The following is a 20,058-nucleotide window of genomic DNA, read 5'->3' as shown; positions in this document are numbered from 1 at the left end:
GGAGAGGGTGTAGGGGTGGGGAAGGGAATTAATTAGAAAATGAAGACAGTCATTTTAAAAAAGACTGATGTGGGAGAGGGCTGGGGGCGAGCTCGGAGGGCAGAGTGCTTGCTGCACAGCCATGAAAACCTGGGTTTAGATTTCCAGCACCCGTGGGAAGAGCTGGGGGTGGTGGCTCAAGCCTGCAATCCTAGGGTGGGGAGACAGAGACAGGAGGGTCTTGGTGGCTCGCTGGTCAGCCGGCCTGGCCAATCAGTGAGCTCTATGTTCAGTGAGAGGCCCTGTCTCAAAAAAAAATGATAGAGGAAGATAGCGAACATCGAGCTATGTCCTCTACAGGTGTAACACAGACACACACAGACACACAGACAGACAGACACACACACACACACACACACACACAGAGACACACAGACAGACAGACACACAGACACACACAGACACACACACACACACACACACACACACACACACACACACACACACACAGGAAATGTGATAAACCGCAAGAAAAACAAAAAGACTAACCATTGCACTCTATTTATCCTTTCTTGAAAACCATACCACCATAGTCCCTTACTAATTTCATGATCTTTATGGATATTCCAAATGAAATGCATATATCTGAAGATTAAAAGCCAATATCCAAAAATGAGAGGAGGAAAAAATGTGTCATATGTCTTTCTGAGACTGGGTTACCACACTCAGAATAAGTGTTTCCAGCTCCATCCATTTCCCTGTGAACGCCATACTTTTGATTCAGAGCTGAATTCCATTGTGTAAATGTATCGCATTTTCATTTTTCATTCATCAGTTGATTGACATCTAGTCTACCTCCACTTCTTGGCTGTTATGACTAGAGCATCAGAGAATGTAGATGACTGGGATCCTTTGGGTATACGCCTATTGATTTCCATAGTTTCTGCACCAATTTGCATGGCCACCAACAATCAGTAGGCGTTCCTCTTTTCACCACATACGTACCAACATTTTTTGCATTTGTTTTACTTTTGTTTTTAGTCTTAGCCATTTTGACCGGGGTAAGATGAAATCTCAAAGTTGTTTAATTTTCATTGCCCTGATGCCTAAGGATGTTGACCACTTTTTAAAATGTTCCTCAGATATTTGTGTTTACCCTTTTGTGAATTCTCTGTTTGATTCCATGCCCCATATTTTTTTTTTGCTTTTTTATTATATTTTTATTATTTAAAGCAACTTTTAGATTTAATATATTTTGATCATGTTCTTCCCCCTCCCCTAGGTCCTTCCAGATACTCTCCCCACCTGCCCACCCGATTTTAAGTTCTTTCTCGGAATGAAAAAGAACAGACCTTTGAGCCACAGCACCTCGGTTGCTAGCCGCTCTCCTGAGCTGCCCCTGACATCACAGCTAATAGTTAACGTTAATGAGAAGCTCAGCAGAGCTGTTTCAAGTAGCTTGCCACGTCCCTGTCCATTTAGTCCAGGGGGTGCATACTGCTGTTCCTCCACACAGGCGGGAAAACTGGGACTGAGAGAAGATGGCAAAGCTCCGAAGAGCAGTCAGTAAAAATAAAGGGCTTCATTGTGAACCTGGGCTGTCTGCGCCGTGCTATGGAGACACATGCCTTGCAGTTCTAGTCGGTTTCACAGTTCAAAGGTCAGGCAAACCCTGAGTTGTGCAGGGTCCCACCAAGCACCCTGATCCCACTGTGCTGCAGAACCAAAGTGGACCAGAAGCCCCAAACCCTCCCTCCCGTTTATTCTCTTCTCTTGTCCCTTTCTCCAAAGCCCTCTCTTTAATCCCTTTCATTCATTTTTTTCACTGCATGAGGACTAAACTGCTCCCCTAGATGACCCCATCAATTCTCAACAGGCATATGCTCCCACACTGCGTGCCAGGGCAAATAGCTGAGGCACCCAGGAGTGTGTGCAGCTGGCAGGGAGGGATCATCTGGAGACAGATCCAGAGGGTCTGGGAATCACTGGAGCAGACTAGGGCATCACCGAGGCAAATGCTGGCCCGGGACCCACAAATAGCATTGAGTGGTAACATGGACCCATGCTCACTACACATGTGCTCGGTACTCAAGCCCTGGTATTTTTGCAAGAGAAACAATTGGTGGAAGAAAAGAGAGAAAAGAACAGAGTTCGCCGTGGGTTTGACCCTAAGGGCTAAGCGTTCCCTCTGCGGCTAACATCTGTAACACATTATTTCACAACAGGCTTCGGTGTTTCCTGGAAGCTCTTTTTCTGCGTTTCCAAGCATTTTCTAAGTTTTGCAAAATAGAGGGCTTCTCCACTCCCACCCTCTTTTTTATTTGTTTGTTCAGCTGTAGTAAGAGTTCATGAAATACAGGGTAGCTTGGCTTATTTAGTTCCAGCGGGCCCTCATTACTCCCTGGTGTGTGTGTGTGTGTGTGTGTGTGTGTGTGTGTGTGTGTGTGTGTGTGTGTGTGTGTGTGTGTGTGTGATTTATCTTTACTGAAAATTGTCTGTACTAGCAATAATACAGTTGTGAAGTTCCTGGAAGCCATAGAAACTTGAGAGAATGTGGGCCCTACACAAACTGATCTCCAAATGTTTACAATCATTTTTTTCTTCCGATAGCACAGCTTCTTCTCTGGGTAGTTGGTTCTCACTCTTCAGGACTTTAGCTCTTCATAGATACATTCTTATTCCTGTAGCTCAGAGGGAAGCTCATTGCTGTTTGGAGCAAATCAAACCCACTTTATAGTTAGTGCCCATGCTCCCCTGAAGCTTGAAGGGTCTCCCTACACTCTGCCATGCACATACAACACCTCAGATGAAGCTGGGATGAGGAAAGAACTGAATTTTTATTTCACTTACTTTCAGTTCTAAATTCAATTAGTTATGGTAGAATTTCTAAGCTTATTGTGTCAACTTAGATATGTGGATCCAGTTTCTTTTTCTCCATAGCCCAGCTCTCCCTCGTCTCTCTCATTCATTTTCCCCCTTCATGAAAACAAAACTTTTCTACTAAATGGTCCCATCAATTCTCAGAAAGCATGGGATCTCACAGAGTATCCAGGCAACTGGCTGAGATGATACTAAGAAAATTTAACATATATAGACAGATGATGGATAGAAAGAAAGAAAGTAGGAAAGGCAAAGATAATTTTTGAAAGCTTCATATGGAAAATAAAGCAAACTACTTCATTAATAATTTTAGGTTGGTTACATGCTGAAATATTTATATATATTTAATTAGGTAAAGTATATTTTTAATAACCTTCGCTTGTCTTTTAATGTATGGCTACTCAAAAGAAGTTGTAAATATAGCTTCTATCACATTTCTATTGGGTAATGCTGTTGTAATGTCTTGTTACTCAAATATGGCCCATGGTATATTTTGACTTTTAAAGTATAAGAAAAATAAACTTTTAAGAAAATGTAAGGAAAAAACTGTGCAAGATATAATCATTTCTATTGAGTTAGGGATTATAAAATTAATTTCAGTAAATGACGTTAAACATAACAATTACAGAAAAGACATATTTTTATTTAAAAGTGTACACATAGGCAGTAGTCACTACTACACTTGTAACTTTTAGTTGAAGAATGTATTTTGTGTAAATAACAGTTCCCCATCTTAAATAACTATAGGCTCACTTTGATTATATGATGCTGCATTAATGCCTAAGGGTGTTTTGTTTGTGGTACTAAGGATGGAGCCCGGGGCCTTACACATGGTAGACAAATGCTCTCACACTGATATACCCCAACCCAATATCCAAGGGTTTTGCTGTGATAATTAAGCTAGCTTCTTGTTTATCAATGTACCTAGTTTGGATTCCATGGATGATAATATCCTGCTTATGAGGATAAAGTAAATACAGACTATTCCTAAGTATTGCTTAGAAGCATTCTAAGAAGAGAAACAAATGTCACAAAGGTATGTTGACTGAAATGAAAGATTTTAAAGCCATATCAGTTCAAAGTATTCTGTTTAAAAACTGCTATCCAAAGTGAAGCAAAGGGTGATAGATTTTAAAATATAATTATATCGCTTTCCCCTTCTCTCTCCTCTCTCCAGCTCTTCCCTGTCTTCCCTCACTCCCTCTCAAACTGAAAGCCTTTTTTATTATTGCTACATATATATAATATAAATACATAAGTATGTAAGTACAACCTGTCGAGTCTATTTAGTGTGGTTTACCACTTTGTATTGGATAACCAATTAAGAGTCTTATCCCTGGGAGGGGCTATTCTTTCTCTCTCAGCAGTCATCAGTGGCCAGTAGTTCTTTGTCTGGGGTGTGACACCCTGAGATTTCTCCCTTCTGCATTAGCAGATCTATTGATATTATTGTCCAGGTCTTGTTTTAGGTAGCTAAAGTGAAGCCATTTGATGTGAGATCAGATACCAGTTTACAATCAACTCATATAAGTTGATATGGACCAGTCCCATTAATTTAAACCAGTAACATTAACTTTTAATCATATTTAATTATATTCTCTATGATTGCTATGCATTTTGCTCATACCTGGATTCATATGCTGGGAATAGAGTAAGCCTATCCATATGAAAGGTTTAGGTTCATGTTTCCACTTATTCATATAAATAAAATAACTTATTTTTCTGTAAAAAGAAATTGTGTGTGTGTGTGATTACAAATCAAGTTATAATATTAAGGACTTGCCCTTTGAAATCAACAGTCCTCCATAATACTACCCATAAGACAGAGGCAACATATAGTCAAAGAATTACTAAACATACTCCTCAGTATTGCAGGAGTTGTGTGCTATATTACTGCTACTAACTACTTGAGTCCAAACTGAGGTAGAAAATTGAATAGGGCCATGCACACAGTTGTCCAGTCTTAAAACACTAACCTTCTGTCTTCCTAACTCACATTCTCTCATAATCCTGTGCCATTTGTCTTTCTGCCATCCTACAAGTGCCAACTCTCTCAGCCCCAATGTCCTTATCTCTGTTCAGGTCCTCGTTAGCATCAAGAAGATCTGTATCTTAGGTTCTTACCTGGATTCCTTCATCATCATCCTCATACCCTATAATCTCTGATACATCTTTAATAGAACAAAAACTATATTTTCAAAATTTAATGTGAATCGTTTCCATGTTGCCATGAACTTCCTATAAAAACCCAAAAGCCTTAGTTTTTATGCAAATAAACCTTCATAATTCAAATTCTGTTCCTCTATATTGTTCCAAGAGTAATCCATGAAGCTAAGATATCTAGCAATTCTTCTTTATCCAAGCCCGTGTCCAGGCTTTTGCCTATGTGTTTCTATATTCTCCCAAACTTTGCTGTGATGCTGCACAAATATGAGTTCCTCCCAGATTTATTTGGTGCCATGTCATGACTGAAATAATGGTTGTGGTCAAGCAGTTTACATTGGGTCCAATGTCCATCATTTCCCAAATGCAAATTCTATTTTAAAAGTAATGGGTAGCATATATTATCTTAAACTCAACCAAATGTTTGAGATTTCAAGAGTGTTAACATCGTGTGTGTGTGTGTGTGTGTGTGTGTGTGTGTGTGTGTGTGTGTATGCATGCATGCATGCATGTTCATGAGTGTGTACTGTTTACACAGGAACATGTTGAAGAAGGAAGAGCCAGTCTTTACAAGTCTGTAGTTTCTAACAGTAGCAAGGAGATGTCTTGTTATGCAGATTTTCCATTCCCAGAAGACTACCCAAACTTTGTGCCAAATTCTCTATTCCTGGAATATCTCAAACTGTATGCAAGCCGGTTCAACCTTCTGAAATGCATTCAGTTCAAGGTAAGATAAACACAATTGGCAGTCGGGAAGCTTTCTTCTACTTCTCTCCTATCATCTCTCTATGGCACAGCCCTGAGCTCTGTAGATGAGCTACTGAACTGGTAAGAGTAATGAGGCCTTTGCACAAGACAGACTTGCTAAGACAAATGTAGACGCCCAACAGGCATTTTGAGTATTATAAAGCAAACAATAACATCAGCGGGAAGGACTTAAGAAACCCATCTTCTCTGAATGTTTTTAAAAAAGCAAAGCCTCTTGGTTAGTGAGCAATTTTTACTTTGAAGTTTTACCTGTATTAATTTTTTTTATAAACATCTTGGGATTGGAAGTAGAGTACATGCCACATAAGAAGACCTGGGTTTACTCCCCAGCACATAATCAATAAATCAGAACTTAATACTCATTTGCATATGAGTATTTAATAAAAACAAAAAATAGATTATTTGAACCTTGGAATAGTTCCAAATAATTCAGGCCATAAGGTTAGCAGTCAGTTTCTAGATGTGGGTAAATTTCAATTGTGTTTTCTCTAAGATTTTTTTATGAGCTAAGATAACCATGATCAAATTTTTATTTTCAATGATATATAATCCTTGCCTCTGTTAAAGAAACTATTGTTAAAGAAAGTTCTCCATGAAAAACAAGGTTTCACAACAGAAAAAATAATTTTCAAGCCTCATCAGAAGCATGAGTTATAAGATTGAGGCTTGGAATAGAGTGCTTTCCTAGCAGGCCACATTTGAAGACCTGGGTTTGATCCCCAGAACACAATTAATGAATCAAAACTTGATATTCATTTGCATATACTAGTTCAATAAAAACAAACAAAAAACTAGATTATTTGAACTGTGAACTACTCCTAATGTTCTATCATTGCCAAAGAGAATTTGAGCGAATCATTCAATGTCTTTGATTTTCACTTTTTCAAACTTAAAAGCTTCTAATACATCATGTTTGATTTGATAGCTTAACTAGAATTCTAGGGTTCTGTTCATGAAGTATGCTTTGTGTCTGTCCTAGACCTTTTGAAATGTCCACTAGTGTATTAGCCAGCCCTGAAAACACACTTGACAGCTGCTAATCATGTCTGTGATTCTTTTCAGACCAAAGTCTGCAGTGTCACAAAATGCCCGGATTTTGCTATCTCTGGACAGTGGGAAGTGGTCACTCTCCATGAAGGGAAGCAAAGCTCAGCCATATTTGACGCTGTCATGGTCTGCACTGGCTTTCTAACTAACCCTCACTTGCCCCTGGATTCCTTCCCAGGTACAGAATTTTCCACCAATTACCTTGAATTGTCTCAAGGGACCCATGATATGTGGTTGATCCCAGGATGAATTCTTGGAGCTCTTCCATTAAATAGTTAAAACTGTGCTGTAACAATTTTTTTCCAAGCAGAACTTTGCCTAGCCAGACTTTTTTTTTTTATGCAGACAAGAACAGTGGATAACACACTAAGCAGGTTTCTGCTTCACTGAGGTTCAGTGCTCCTCCTTAAGTGACAGGCAGTACTTAGTCTTCTGAAATGCGGGGTGCTTACACAACTTGTTCACCTCAGCAGCTGCTGTTCATTGCCAAACCTGGGTTTAGAGGACACAAAGATCAGTGTCTTGGAATAACAGAGTGAGAAACCTGGTGTGTGCTTGCCTGCTCACCTCCCTGGGAGTGGGCAAACGAGAGCTTCCTGGCACTGGAGCAATAGTCAGAAGGGAAAATAATCTTAGGATTCAAGTTAAGACATTGTCAGGTCTCGGTTCCTTTACCTGGCTTTTGCAACCATAATTCATGTTACTCTATGCCAAATTTCACTTCTATATCAACTCAAGGAAATAGAAAATTCAAGGGCTTGAAGGTTTATTTCGCCTGCAGTAATCTTTCAAAACTTAGAGAAGGAAATTCTTCTCCAGATCATCTAGATATGACCTGAAGTAATTCCAGGATCCATCTTATAGTATCTCACCTACTTCCAGTGGGCCTGGATCTGCCCCAGAGCTCACTCAGCTCAAGTCAGTGGAGGAGAAGTAGAACCTGAAAACTACCCTACAAGAGAATTGCAACAAAGAACCAAGGTGGACCTCTTCCCAATGCAGGAAGCTTCCCTAAGCAAGCCGAGCCTGGGCCAGGCTCAGCAGGGAAAGACGCTTTCTGTGTACATGTGATATCACCCAAGTGTACACACACACACACACACACACACACACACACACACACACACACACACACACACACTAAACTAAGCAATGATCTCCAAGCTTCTACTTGGACACATTCAGTAACAGACTCTCATCAGCCCTCAGGGTGACATAACACTTGGCATTCTTGCCTACAGACCAAAGCCTTGAAAAGTCAGCCAGCCATTCAGATCTCTCTAAAGGAGCTCCTGGTATAACATCACCCCCAAGAACCCAGGAAACTCCATAGTACAGACAAAAATAAAAAGCATGTTCTTAGCACTCGCAATATATTATACTAAATACTAATAACACAGAAGTGAATACAGCAAGTAACTAGTATTAAAGACATGAGCAGAGATTTTACTGAAGTTTGGTATAGGAATCACAACCTACATAAGACCCAGAGTAACACCAGTAGTCCAAACTCAGAGACTTGTTCTGGATCTGCCCTAGGAGCTATATCAGAAGTCATGTCAGATTGGAATAGAGCAGACTATGAATGCCTGCAAGCCACTGTGTCTGGTTTGAACTGGATGCGCTGCCAATCTGAAAAGCACACACTAAGCCACATGGCTCACCAGATCACAGTCTTTGGCCTTTTCCCTCACCTTTCTAGGCCTCTGGGGTGGGGAGTCGCTGACAACCAGAGAAAGTCAGATCACTTTGCCCAAATGTGTGTATCACAAATCAAGTGAAGAGGGCTGTATAAAGACCACAGCCCTTGTATCATTCTCTTCAGGCACTACCTATGGGAAACCCGTGGCTCATGATGCTCTAGCAGGCTCTGAGCTCCAAGACTCTGATTCTGACTTTAAATGGAGACCTCTCAACTCTGCCATCTCCTCCCTGCTTTGGGGTGGTTATGAACCAAAAATTTAAATTCAGTGGAAATGTCCAAAATATTCATCACAGGTTCTGAAACCAGTTCCAAAGGGGGGTTCTCAAGAGTCTTTGTAAAAAACAATATCACAATTAGAATTAGTGTACCATTTCCCCAAAATAATTAGTTTTATTTCTTTATTTCTACATGCATTCTGGGATTTGTTAGCACAGCTGTATTTACCTCCTGTAAACTCTTACTCTTTCCTCCTGTGAGGTAAGAGGGAAAGGTATTGAGCCATAGGAGACTCAAGTGGTCTCAGATTTGTCCATTTGTAACCCAAACAGCCTGAGTGGGAGACATTCTAAGGTAACTTACAGGTCTGGAGACAACTCTATGGTCCATCTTGGGTTTTCCAGTTGTCCTTTCCTGAGTGGTCTCTGAACTATATGGAGTTCCTGAACTTCATTAATACTTGAACTTGGTCAAAATCTGTACCAAATACTAAATGATCTTAATTGTGGTTAAGTTTTGATCACGTTTTATGCTAGAGTGTGAATGATTCAATGTGAACTAAAGAGCCACCTGGTCTTAAGACAGCCACTTCCTGCGATCACGTGTGCTTCTCCTCAGAGCCCAGCTGTCTTATCATTGCACTACAAAGGCCAGGGTCTCTGTTGAGCACATATTACTTCTGATTGTGCAACTCGGCCTTGAGAGGATTTTCCAAAAGCTTTCTGTTTGCATTGAATGTCTCAATAGGATTTGGCACCAACTGCCTGAGCTATCTAGCGAGCCAAGGAGATGTGATCTCTCTCTCTCTCTCTCTCTCTCTCTCTCTCTCTCTCTCACACACACACACACACACACACACACACACACAGCCTTTTTTTTTCTCTAAGTTAACTCTGACTCAGTGATCTCAGCCTGAGCTGTGGATGGACAGCAAACATCTCCATTTATGAGAACCCTTGTGAATGGGGACCATGGTTCATTGATCTTATTCCCCCACCCCACATCATCTAGCACAATGCCTGGTATGTAGCCAGAGTCCCCAGAAAGTTTGGTGAATAAAATCGGTGATTCACTTCTCCGCTCCTGTTTATAAAAAGCCATGCAACATAAATAAATCACCTGCCAACTAGAACATCAACCCTCCTTCTTTTGTGCAGTATATCTCATGTCAGAGTGTTTCAGCTTAGTACTTAATCATTTAGTAAGAGAGAGCCCTGTCCAATGAGATAATTAACCCTTTTGCCCATAATCACATAAGTAATCAAGTACATATTCGCCAGACAATATTTTCTAAAGTTGTATGTTCATATTCCAGGGTTTCTCAAACTAGAGTATCCTAGTATTAATAAAAGAAGCCTAAATCATCTTTCAAGGTGTTATCAAGGGAAAAATATTTATGCTTCACTTACCAATTTTGTAAGTTCTCTATGTGCTTTTGTTTTCTCTGTAGGCATAAAAAATTTTAAAGGGCAGTACTTCCACAGCCGAGAATATAAACATCCGGACATATTTAAAGACAAACGAGTTCTTGTGGTTGGAATGGGAAATTCTGGCACAGATATTGCGGTGGAGGCCAGCCACTTAGCAAAAAAGGTACCCCTCTTGGTGTTATCTAATGAAACCTTCATCTTAACATGCATGTTCCAGCAAATTGTTTGACGTTATGATAAATGTCATAATTTATTTGGTTCAAATCTGCCGTTTACATTCTCACTGAAGGGCTGATTTGGGCCTTTCTACTGCCTCGTCTTTATTTCCTCTTTGCCACACCAGCCCCCTCCTCCTCCTGCGGTGATCTTTCTCTTATATTGTAAAATACATTTACATTTGGCACAAAGTGAGCTTTCCCTAGTCAGGATGTGCCAAACACTGTGCTGGGCCTAAACCAACAAAATTAAGATCCACTCTCATGGAGCATGAAGCTGCCAGATAAATAAGTGAAAAAAAAAAAAAAAAAAAGCATGAAGGAAGAATATTGAGGGCTCCTGACTTTGAGATCCCCCCTGTTACTTTAGACAAAGGAATTAATGAATGGTTTGTTCATTAGAATATTGGTTAATTGATTTGAAGAGACTTAGCAATTTGGAGACATTGTCCCGAAAGAAAAGAAAGGACCTCCTGAAAACAAAACTTAGACAGGGCGGGACCACTATAATCTCCACCTGTGGAAACATTGTTTGTCTTTCTCTAATTACCTAGAAATTCCTGTGATCAAAAACATGCTTTGACATTTATCTTGTCATTTCTGAATTAACAAAGAAATGCCCCCTGCCTTGGTTTACTGCAGAATGTAAACCTTGGTGTCTACCATTCTTTATCACAACAAAGAGGCAGCATCAGTCAGTGCAAATAGCTCCTATCAGAACCTCTGATGGGCCTGAGGCTCTTAGCATGTTTCCAGGGCTGTGTCCACTGGTCCAGGATGTTATAAAGTTATGCAAAAATAACAACACTGTCTTTAGCCTTCACGCATCACTTAGGTAGGAGAAAACGCAATCTGCTCAGTCTGTTTGCATCAGCAAACAACAGATTGGTTAGCCAAATGTTTTGCTTTCTGAACAGTTACTCAGAAAATTACTTACTATGTAGAAATCAAAACACTATTATCTTAGCTTGATCAGCTAGCTAGTGAATGAAAAGGCCAAATGGCCAATATGGCTAAGAAAGAAGGACAGGTGGAGGGAAGGAAGGAAGGAAGGAAGGGAGGGAGGGAGGGAGGGAGGGAGGGAGGGAGGGAGGAAGAAAGGAAGGAAGGAAAGAAAAGGGAAGGGAAGGAGGGAGGGGGAGGAAGGAAAGAAACAAACACCCAAATTAATACTTTAATGAATTATATACCAGTCAAGTTAGTACTTGTATTGATATCACCTTTGTAGACAACTCCCAGTTTCTACCATGCCCTGTTCTCATTGCCTACACCTCCAGTGAGTAAATAAAATTACAACCAAGTGTCTGTTGCCTTCTCATATGAGACTTAAAGCTCCCCATAAGTTGCTATTGTCTCTCAAGTCTGGTAAACAATGAGTATTCAATAATACACCCTGTGCTGTCTTAATATTCTATATATTCAAACAATTAGAAGAACAAGACTATCTTGTCAGGTGTGCATGTTCACAGTAACAGACATCAACCTTCACGCCCTGTAACTCTTTGGTTGATTCTAGGTTTTTCTCAGCACCACCGGAGGGGCATGGGTCATCAGCCGAGTCTTTGATTCAGGTTACCCGTGGGACATGGTATTCATGACACGATTTCAGAACATGTTCAGAAATTTTCTCCCAACTCCAATTGTGAGTTGGTTGATATCAAAAAAGATGAACAGCTGGTTCAACCATGTGAATTATGGTGTGGCTCCAGAAGACAGGTAAATGTATCTGACAAAGGGTGTTCGGACGAGGGAGTGTCGAGCTTTCCAGTAGCAGTGAAAAGGCTGAATGTTAAAAAAAAAAAAAAAAAAAAAAAAAAAAAGACTTCATACGAATTTACTCACTAAAAGGAGGAGGAGTGGGTTGGGGGATAGGAACAGAGGGGGTGAGAGGGAGGGGCTGGGAGGAGAAGAGGGAGGGGGAAACTGAAGCCAGAATGTAAAACAAATAAAAAGAAAGAACTACAGTAAACACATTAAAAAAGAAAAAAAGACTATGTATGTATCTACACATACATTTACATATACATATGTGTGTGTAATAACAATTAGTGAAAAAAGAGGCCATGAATGTGAAGGAGAGTGGGAGGCGTGTATGCGAGGGTTTGGAATGAAGAAAGGGGAGGGAGAAATGTTGTAATTATATCATAATCTCAGAAACCAAACATAACAAAAACCTTCACCGACAGATCTCTAGAATGTGTTTGTCTCATATAACAGAGACGTGACACTATTGGGCAGTAATTCCCAATCCTCCTCTCTCTACCTGCTGGCAAGTTCTGCTCTCTTCTTGGATAAGATTATTTTAGACATTTCATGGAAGTTAACATGTGGTGCTCACCCTTCTCTGACTGGCTTATTGGAGGATTTCCTTATTTTTATAGAATAAATAATACTCCATTGTATGCATAAATCACGTTTTCTTTATTTAGTATTTTTTATTGGAAATTTGGGCTATTGCCAGGACATGATTAATGTGAGTAATGCTACAATAAACAAAAAATTACTTTAAAAAAAACAAGTTTACTCACTAATAGGCACAAACTAGCAAGTGCTCAGTATTTCTGTATTCCACCTTGCCAACAACTCTTTAAGGTAAGCATTATTATTATATTCTCTCTGTTATTGTGAAAAAACTCAGTTCACTTTGCCTTAGCTTGTTTAGTAAGAGTTTGTGCCTCAGATCCAGCAAACAGAAGATAATGATCTGTCTTTGCCTTTTGCATTGTTTCACTTTGGGAGCTGGTGGGGGAGGGGTGCTGAGTCTAACAGGCACCCTAAGGTGTCTCTGTAGTGACAGTGCCTTCTTGCCTTTGTAACCATTTTGATTTCTGTCTAACCTTTAATTAAAACCTGTAGCTTATCCCATTAGCAAGAACAAAGTGTCACTTTGTCATTCGTTAAGTTTAGACAATTGTATTAGAACAGAGCTGGTATATATTTGTTCATTCATTTGTATATATGGAGATTTATTAGAGTGGCTTACAGGCTGTGGTCCAGCTAGTCCAACCATGGCTGTCTGCGGGTGCAAAGGCCAGAAATACAGAAGTTATTCAGTCTGCAAGGTTGAATGTCTCAGATGGACTTCAGTGAATGTCAGAATCCCAAAGAAATGGGCTCTTACTCCAGTGCAGGGGTGGACTTGCCAGACAGGAGAAGGGCCAGCAGGCAAAGAGCAAAGACTTCTTTCTCCCTGTCTTTATCTAAGCTGCCACAAGAAGGTGTGGTCTGAATTTAAGATGGGTCTTCTGACCTCAAGCAATCCAATTAACTAAAAATCCCTCACCAGTGTCCCCAGTAACTTGGGCTTTTAGTTAATTCCAGATGTAGTCAAGTTGACAACCAAGAATAGCCGTCACAACAATTCAAATTCATTGCCAGATACACTGCAAATCCTCTCTGGTCTCCTCCAGATTTCATTCCAGACCAATATGGACCTGTGGCCCGAGACCACAGTGGTGATAGGCAGCGGCTCTCTCTCTGTTTGCTCTCCTCTTACCAGTTCTCTCTATTGTCCTCACATCTTTCCTTATTTCCTTCTTCTACCTCTAGACCTCTCCAGAGCTCTAACTCTTTCTGCTAAAGCTTTTTCTGTCCTTAGTTTTATCTAGCCCAGCTGGTGGCTGGCAGGACCGAAGAAACACAATTCCTCTCTCTTTGATGTAGTCAATCTTTTTCCATTTCCAAAATCCCCACAGCCAACATTTTTGTATGCTTTTTCACTCTACCTAAGTGTCAGTACCTGTACTTCTCAAACGAACAGAAGAAATCCCTGAAGGACCATTTGAGTTGTCCAAACTCGGCTGAGCACACACTATAAAAGAAACTATGCTTATGACCTCCTACTCTCTCTGTTTCCATTTTACCATACTATCTCTTTCTGGGAATTCCCCACAATCCATAAACATGTTCAACTCATAGCAAAGCAACTCAACAAAAATATTTTTCTCTGTTGAGAAGGGGGTGTGCCAGAAAAAGATGATGCTGTTTGTGTTCCTTTGGCACACAATGGTGATGTCCTTACACAATTATTCTCTGGGAGGAGGGAGAACTATATAGAAGGGCAGAAGTCCTTGCCAGATATGGGCTTCCCAGTCTCTTGTGGTCTTTCAGCATTCTGCTGTCTCTAGAACGACAGCAGTAGCTGGATGGTGAAAATCAGCAAGAGAGAGGCTACAGAAGGCGCTGGCCGCCTCCTTGGCTTTCAGACCCTAGTAAGTGGTCAGCACATTTCTTAACCCTTCGATATGGTTCATCCCCTTCAGAGATTGGCAGCTCTGGTCCAGCCAAGAGAAGAGTAAGGGGAGCACAAGCTTCACTGTTGACCTGCAGCTCTCACTGCTCATGTTTCTGTTTAGGGTTCAGCTGAGAGAGCCGGTGCTAAATGATGAGCTGCCGGGCCGTATCATCACCGGAAAAGTGGTGGTCAAGCCAAGCATCAAGGAGGTGAAGGAGAACTCTGTCGTATTTAACAACACCGCAAAGGAAGAGCCTATCGACATCATCATCTTTGCCACTGGCTACACCTTTGCTTTCCCCTTCCTCGACGAATCTGTAGTGAAAGTTGAGGACGGCCAGGCATCGCTGTACAAGTACATCTTCCCTGCACATCTGCCTAAACCAACTCTGGCTGTGATTGGCCTCATCAAACCCCTGGGCTCCATGGTACCCACAGGAGAAACCCAAGCTCGATGGGTTGTTCAGGTCCTAAAAGGTAACTGGGTGAGAAAGAGCTGGGCACATTTATTAAGTTGTTGTCTGCTATGTGAACATTAATACTGGAAATTAAAAATGGAATCTATTCAGTAAGAATTATTCTGGCATAGTGACTTAAGTCATCACAACACAAATGATAAATCAGGGATTAAAAAGACATGTGCCCCCCTATTATTTTGACTGAATCAACCGGTTCAATAAAAATTAAAGGTTCAGTCAATTAAATGACCTCATTCGGATCAAGCCAGGTTTGAGGTTCTGTCACATTAAGTAGGTAGTAAGATGGCCAAATATTCACCTTGTCAGGCAGCAGTGTTAACACCAGGAACACACCACCAGTCAGCGCAGGTGACTGACAGATGCAGAAGGACAGGTAAGTAGCTGGGTACCAGAAAGATGAAAGACAAACAGTGGCAAAGCATCCATACCCCTCAGTCAAAACCTAGAGCTAGAGTTAAATTGCACCGTCCTGGGTTTCTTTTATAGGTGCGACTACAGTACCACCACCAAGTGTCATGATGGCGGAAGTCAATGAAAGGAAGAAAAACAAGCACAGCGGGTGAGTAGACTGATGGGTGTCCTTTATGAATGACGGTGTAATTGGTGAGACAGTTAAGTGGGGATGAGCTTTACACTCCAAAGAGAGGTGCCTGAGACCGAGGAAAATCTTAAGAGAGCCTGTGTACGGAGAGCGGAGGCAAAGGCCTAAATGGAGGCATCGTTAATTCCTGGAATCATCTAGCATCACCCGGACCAGGCAAGGTCACCCCACACCTCACAATCAGCAGGCAGAGTGTGTGCTTCCTGGGAGGCTCTGTCTACTCAAGAGGTCTCTACTGGCTTTAGTATTTTCTTCCAAGTTGTTAACTCTAAAGCAAGAGTCAGTTGGCCTTGCCCTTTGGGACAGACCCACTGACCTACTTTTTCATTTTCCTTTTCAAATAGTTGTTGAAGATAAATATTTTGCAATTTTTGTTAGATAAAATTTAAACCAGGGTGACTGTATGTGGTTTTGTTTCAAGGCAGCCATGCTCGCTCATTGTGCATTATCAACGGCTGCCTCTGTGTTACCATAGAGACGTCCTACAGTAGACACAGAAGCGCTGTAATTGCCCCCAAAGCTGTTAGCATTTCCAGTGGGCCTTCTTCAGGGGGGGGTGCTGCTTATGCTCTGCTCTTCATGCCCACTCAAGGGCCAAAGGGAATGGAAGAGATATGGGCAACAAGGAAGAGAGAGACCCATGACTATTACCTGCTATGGCTCCCGAGCAGCAAAAATACCTCTGACTTTATCTGTTTCACTGTCTGCCAAGCAAATCTTTACTTGAAGATCTAAAGGGCTCTATGGGAGATTTAAAAAAAAAAAAAAAAAGAAGGAAGCATTTTTTAAAATGAGCTAGTAGGATTACTCCATTTATAAAGTGCCTTGCAAGCATCAAGACTTGAGTTCAATCCCCAGAATACACTGAAAAAAAGCCATCTGTACCGCCAAATGCTTTCCATCCCCAGTACTGAGGAGGCAGAGTCCTAGGGCTCACTGACTGGCCAGCCTAACATACTTGGAAATTTTTCCAAAAAGGCTCTGTTTTCTAGAACTGGCCTGAGGAACAACATCCCAGATTATCTTCTTGCCTCTACACACACATACGCACACATACACACACACACACACACACACACCTGTGTATACGAATGCAGCCACACACTATGAACATTCACACCCATGTGTACATGTGTACACACTAAGAAATTAGCCAAATTCACTGGCTTATACCTGTAATCTCAGTGCTTGAGAGGCTGCAGCAGGAGGATTGCTGCAAGTCTGAAGCCAGCCTGGGATACACAGTAAAACTCTGGCCAGTTTAACATTAAGAATAAGTCTTTTTTTTTTTTAATTACTCCATTTTAATAACTGACTTATCTCATTCATAGATTCTCACATTTCAAATACTGCTCTATCCTTGTCTAAGCATTAAGGTCCAAAACAATAAAAGCATTGTAGATATTTCTTCTCTAAAAGGTGGGGTGGGTGTATGTGTACGTGTGTGCCTGCATCTCGTGCATGCAGAGGTCTTCAGTGGCCACAAGAGAGCATCCCATCCCTGGAACTAAAGATACAGGCAATTAAGAGCTCCCATGTGGGTGTTGGGAACCAAACTTAGGTCCTCTACAAGAACAGTGAGAACTCTGAACTGTTGAGCCATCTCTCCAGCGATGACTTTTTTTTTTAATCCTCAGTCTAGAATATGGCCTTGTCGCATTATAGGATGCCAGTATAATGGATAAATAATCAGAACTACTGGATAATATAGAATCTTCCTGCCACAAAAGTCAGCCAATGAGTCAAAGGGCTAATAGTAGAGGTATGAGAATTTCACTCTGTGGAATTTTGTGGCTCATTATATTGTACAAATGAAGAAATAATTGAGCTTTAAGAAAGAATGAAGCCGCCAGCCTGGGCTACCAAGTGAGTTCCAGGAAGGGCGCAAAGCTACACAGAGAAACCCTGTCTTGAAAAACCAAAAAAAAAAAAAAAAAAACCAAAAAAAAAAAAAAAAAGAAAAGAAAGAATGAAGCCATGTGTGGTGACTCATGACTGTGCTCTCAACACTGGGGGGGGGGGGGTAGCAGGAAGATGGCCATGAATGAGACACCAGTCTGGGCTACAGTTTGAGACCTTGTCCCAAAGAAGCAACAAAAGAAATAGGAGGAGACCACTTTAGATGTCCATGGGCATAATGGAAGAATATACCAGGCTGTTCTGGATCTTGAAGCAGTGTTTGCTTTGGACAAAGTCTCCATTTACTTGTTCTAGGATTATTATCATTGTAACTATCGTTCCTTTTCTTCCCATTCTTCCTATTGGAAAGGTTTGGCTTGTGCTACTGCAAGGCTTTGCAATCAGATTATATTACATACATAGACGACCTCCTGACCTCTATCAAGGCAAAACCGGATCTGCGGGCCATGCTCCTCACCGACCCACGCCTGGCTCTGAGCATCTTCTTTGGCCCATGCTCACCTTACCATTTCCGCCTGACTGGACCAGGAAAATGGGAAGGAGCCAGAAACGCCATCTTGACCCAGTGGGACCGGACACTGAAAGCCACCAAAACTCGAATCGTGCAAGAATCCCCATCTTCTTTTGAAACTTTGTTTAAACTCTTTAGTGTTCTGGCTTTGCTCGTGGCTGTTTTCTTAATTTTCCTCTAAGAAAAGGATCTGACTGGCTTTTCAGATGCATGGAGTATAATGCTCCAATTCCTCTAATTTTAACAATTTTCCTTCATAGTCACAAACCATGTCCAGAGAGTGAAGGCCAATCTCTCCTCTCCCCTGATCACCCCACTGGCACCCTGGTATTGCCGGGTCTCTAACAGCTTCATTAGGTTTAATCCCAAAAGATAATGCCCAACAATTTTTAGGGATCCAGGCCCATTTTTAGGGAGGAGCTTCCCCAGGGAACACTCTGAGTACTCTTTCCCCTAAAAACTCTTTTCCTAAATCTTAGTGAAAACCCTAGCTCACTGAATATTGGTTTGCACTAAAATGGTTCTCTGTGGACAGGTGGACAACAAATAAAATGAAAGTAACCACTTGTGTCAAGTGGTCTTTTGTCCTTTTTTGTGGTCTAGAAAGAAACAGGCTGTGGGTGGCTATGAATAAAGTTCATAGGAAGATGGGTGGGTCAATGAGCTAGACAGTTTTCAAAGGAGTATATGTCCTTTACCATGCTGCTTTAGGAGGCAATGGATTGCCTCTTCCTGAGAGTCAACCCTTTTCACCAGAATTCATTAGAGAAAGAACCCAGCTAAGACACCTCCAATAAAAAGAAAAGGAGAAACCAATGCCAGCACCATCTCAAGAGCAGTATTTGACCAGAGTAGAGCCAGATCCTCTCACAGTCACATAGGATAAAAGTGGTACCCTGCCAGGAGCCAGCTTGGGCTCCTTCACCTCATTAAAAGGCTTACATATGGAGCCCCACCTCACAAGAGAGGCTCAGAGATTGCTGGAGGAGAGGACCAAGGAACTCTGGTGTCGGACATGAGTGGGTGCTGGGGCTAAATTAAATTAAGACTATTTCACTTTAACCCGCCCTGCTGGCTCCCAGGATAATTTCTAACATCCCTCCTGACCCGTCTCACTAGGTAGCAGACACTCATGGCAGAAAACTGTCCCCATTGAGAACATCCTGGATGACTTGTGAAGCGCCCTGCAGTGGAGCTGGTATTTTAGCATCCTTCAGGAATCTAATGAGGATCAGGGAGGTGATGATTAGTGACCAGCACGAGACAGGGCCAGCCAGAATCCCCAGATCACAGTGGCAAAATACTCTGGCTCTCCTGACTCTGTAACTCAGAAAGAGCTTCTGAAGTGTTCAGTCTCTCGGGGTAATTTTATAGTTTCTGAAATTGTTTCTAATATACACTCTGAGCACCCCCTGTTGGACTAGTCTGAAACTGAAATATCCATTTCCTATACCAGTGCTCCTGGTCTTTCCACATGCCTAACTTTGGAGGGATGCTTAGAGAAGCAAGTCCAAACCTTAGGACCATGGGCTCTATCACGTTTTAGTTGTGTGATGTTGACAAGTCACTTACTTTTCCCAAGCCACAAGGGTCTATATAGCAAGTCCGAGGCCACTCAGAGCTACATAGTAAGACCCTAGCTACAAAAATAGTGGGGGGGGGGGAGTTCTGCTACAAAGGTGGATGAACCTGTAGGACATTATGCTAAGTGAAATAAACCTGTCATAGGAAGACAGATGCCATATAAAGCATCTATAATTTTCTAATTTATAGAAGCAGAGAGCACAGTGGCAGTTGCTTGGGGTGAGGGATTGACCATAGGAGAGAACAGTTGTTATACAACGAGTATGAAGTTTCAATTATGTAAGATGAAAACAACTGGATAAATCTGCTGTAAACAGTCCCTACCG

General features: G+C 41.5%; 1 protein-coding gene across 2 annotated transcripts in view; it reads left to right on the top strand.

The window, feature by feature from the left end:
* The window catches only part of Fmo1 (flavin containing dimethylaniline monoxygenase 1), a 29,091-nt gene extending 10,373 nt beyond the window's left edge, over window positions 1-18,718 (top strand). For both annotated transcript variants that reach the window (XM_042258436.2, XM_042258437.2), the window contains 7 exons: window positions 5,561-5,749; window positions 6,853-7,015; window positions 10,209-10,351; window positions 11,920-12,119; window positions 14,759-15,114; window positions 15,603-15,675; window positions 17,987-18,718. In XM_042258436.2, coding sequence (XP_042114370.2) covers window positions 5,561-5,749; window positions 6,853-7,015; window positions 10,209-10,351; window positions 11,920-12,119; window positions 14,759-15,114; window positions 15,603-15,675; window positions 17,987-18,329 — 1,467 coding nt within the window. In that variant the 3' untranslated portion in view covers window positions 18,330-18,718. The remainder of the gene's footprint in view (window positions 1-5,560; window positions 5,750-6,852; window positions 7,016-10,208; window positions 10,352-11,919; window positions 12,120-14,758; window positions 15,115-15,602; window positions 15,676-17,986) is intronic.
* Window positions 18,719-20,058: the final 1,340 nt, after the last annotated feature.

The sequence above is a fragment of the Peromyscus maniculatus genome, chromosome 11 (assembly GCF_049852395.1).
Source record: "Peromyscus maniculatus bairdii isolate BWxNUB_F1_BW_parent chromosome 11, HU_Pman_BW_mat_3.1, whole genome shotgun sequence".
Taxonomy (NCBI): Eukaryota; Metazoa; Chordata; class Mammalia; order Rodentia; family Cricetidae; genus Peromyscus; species Peromyscus maniculatus.
Note: the sequence above shows the minus strand (reverse complement) of the source record. Positions and strands in the feature narration are given on the sequence as shown.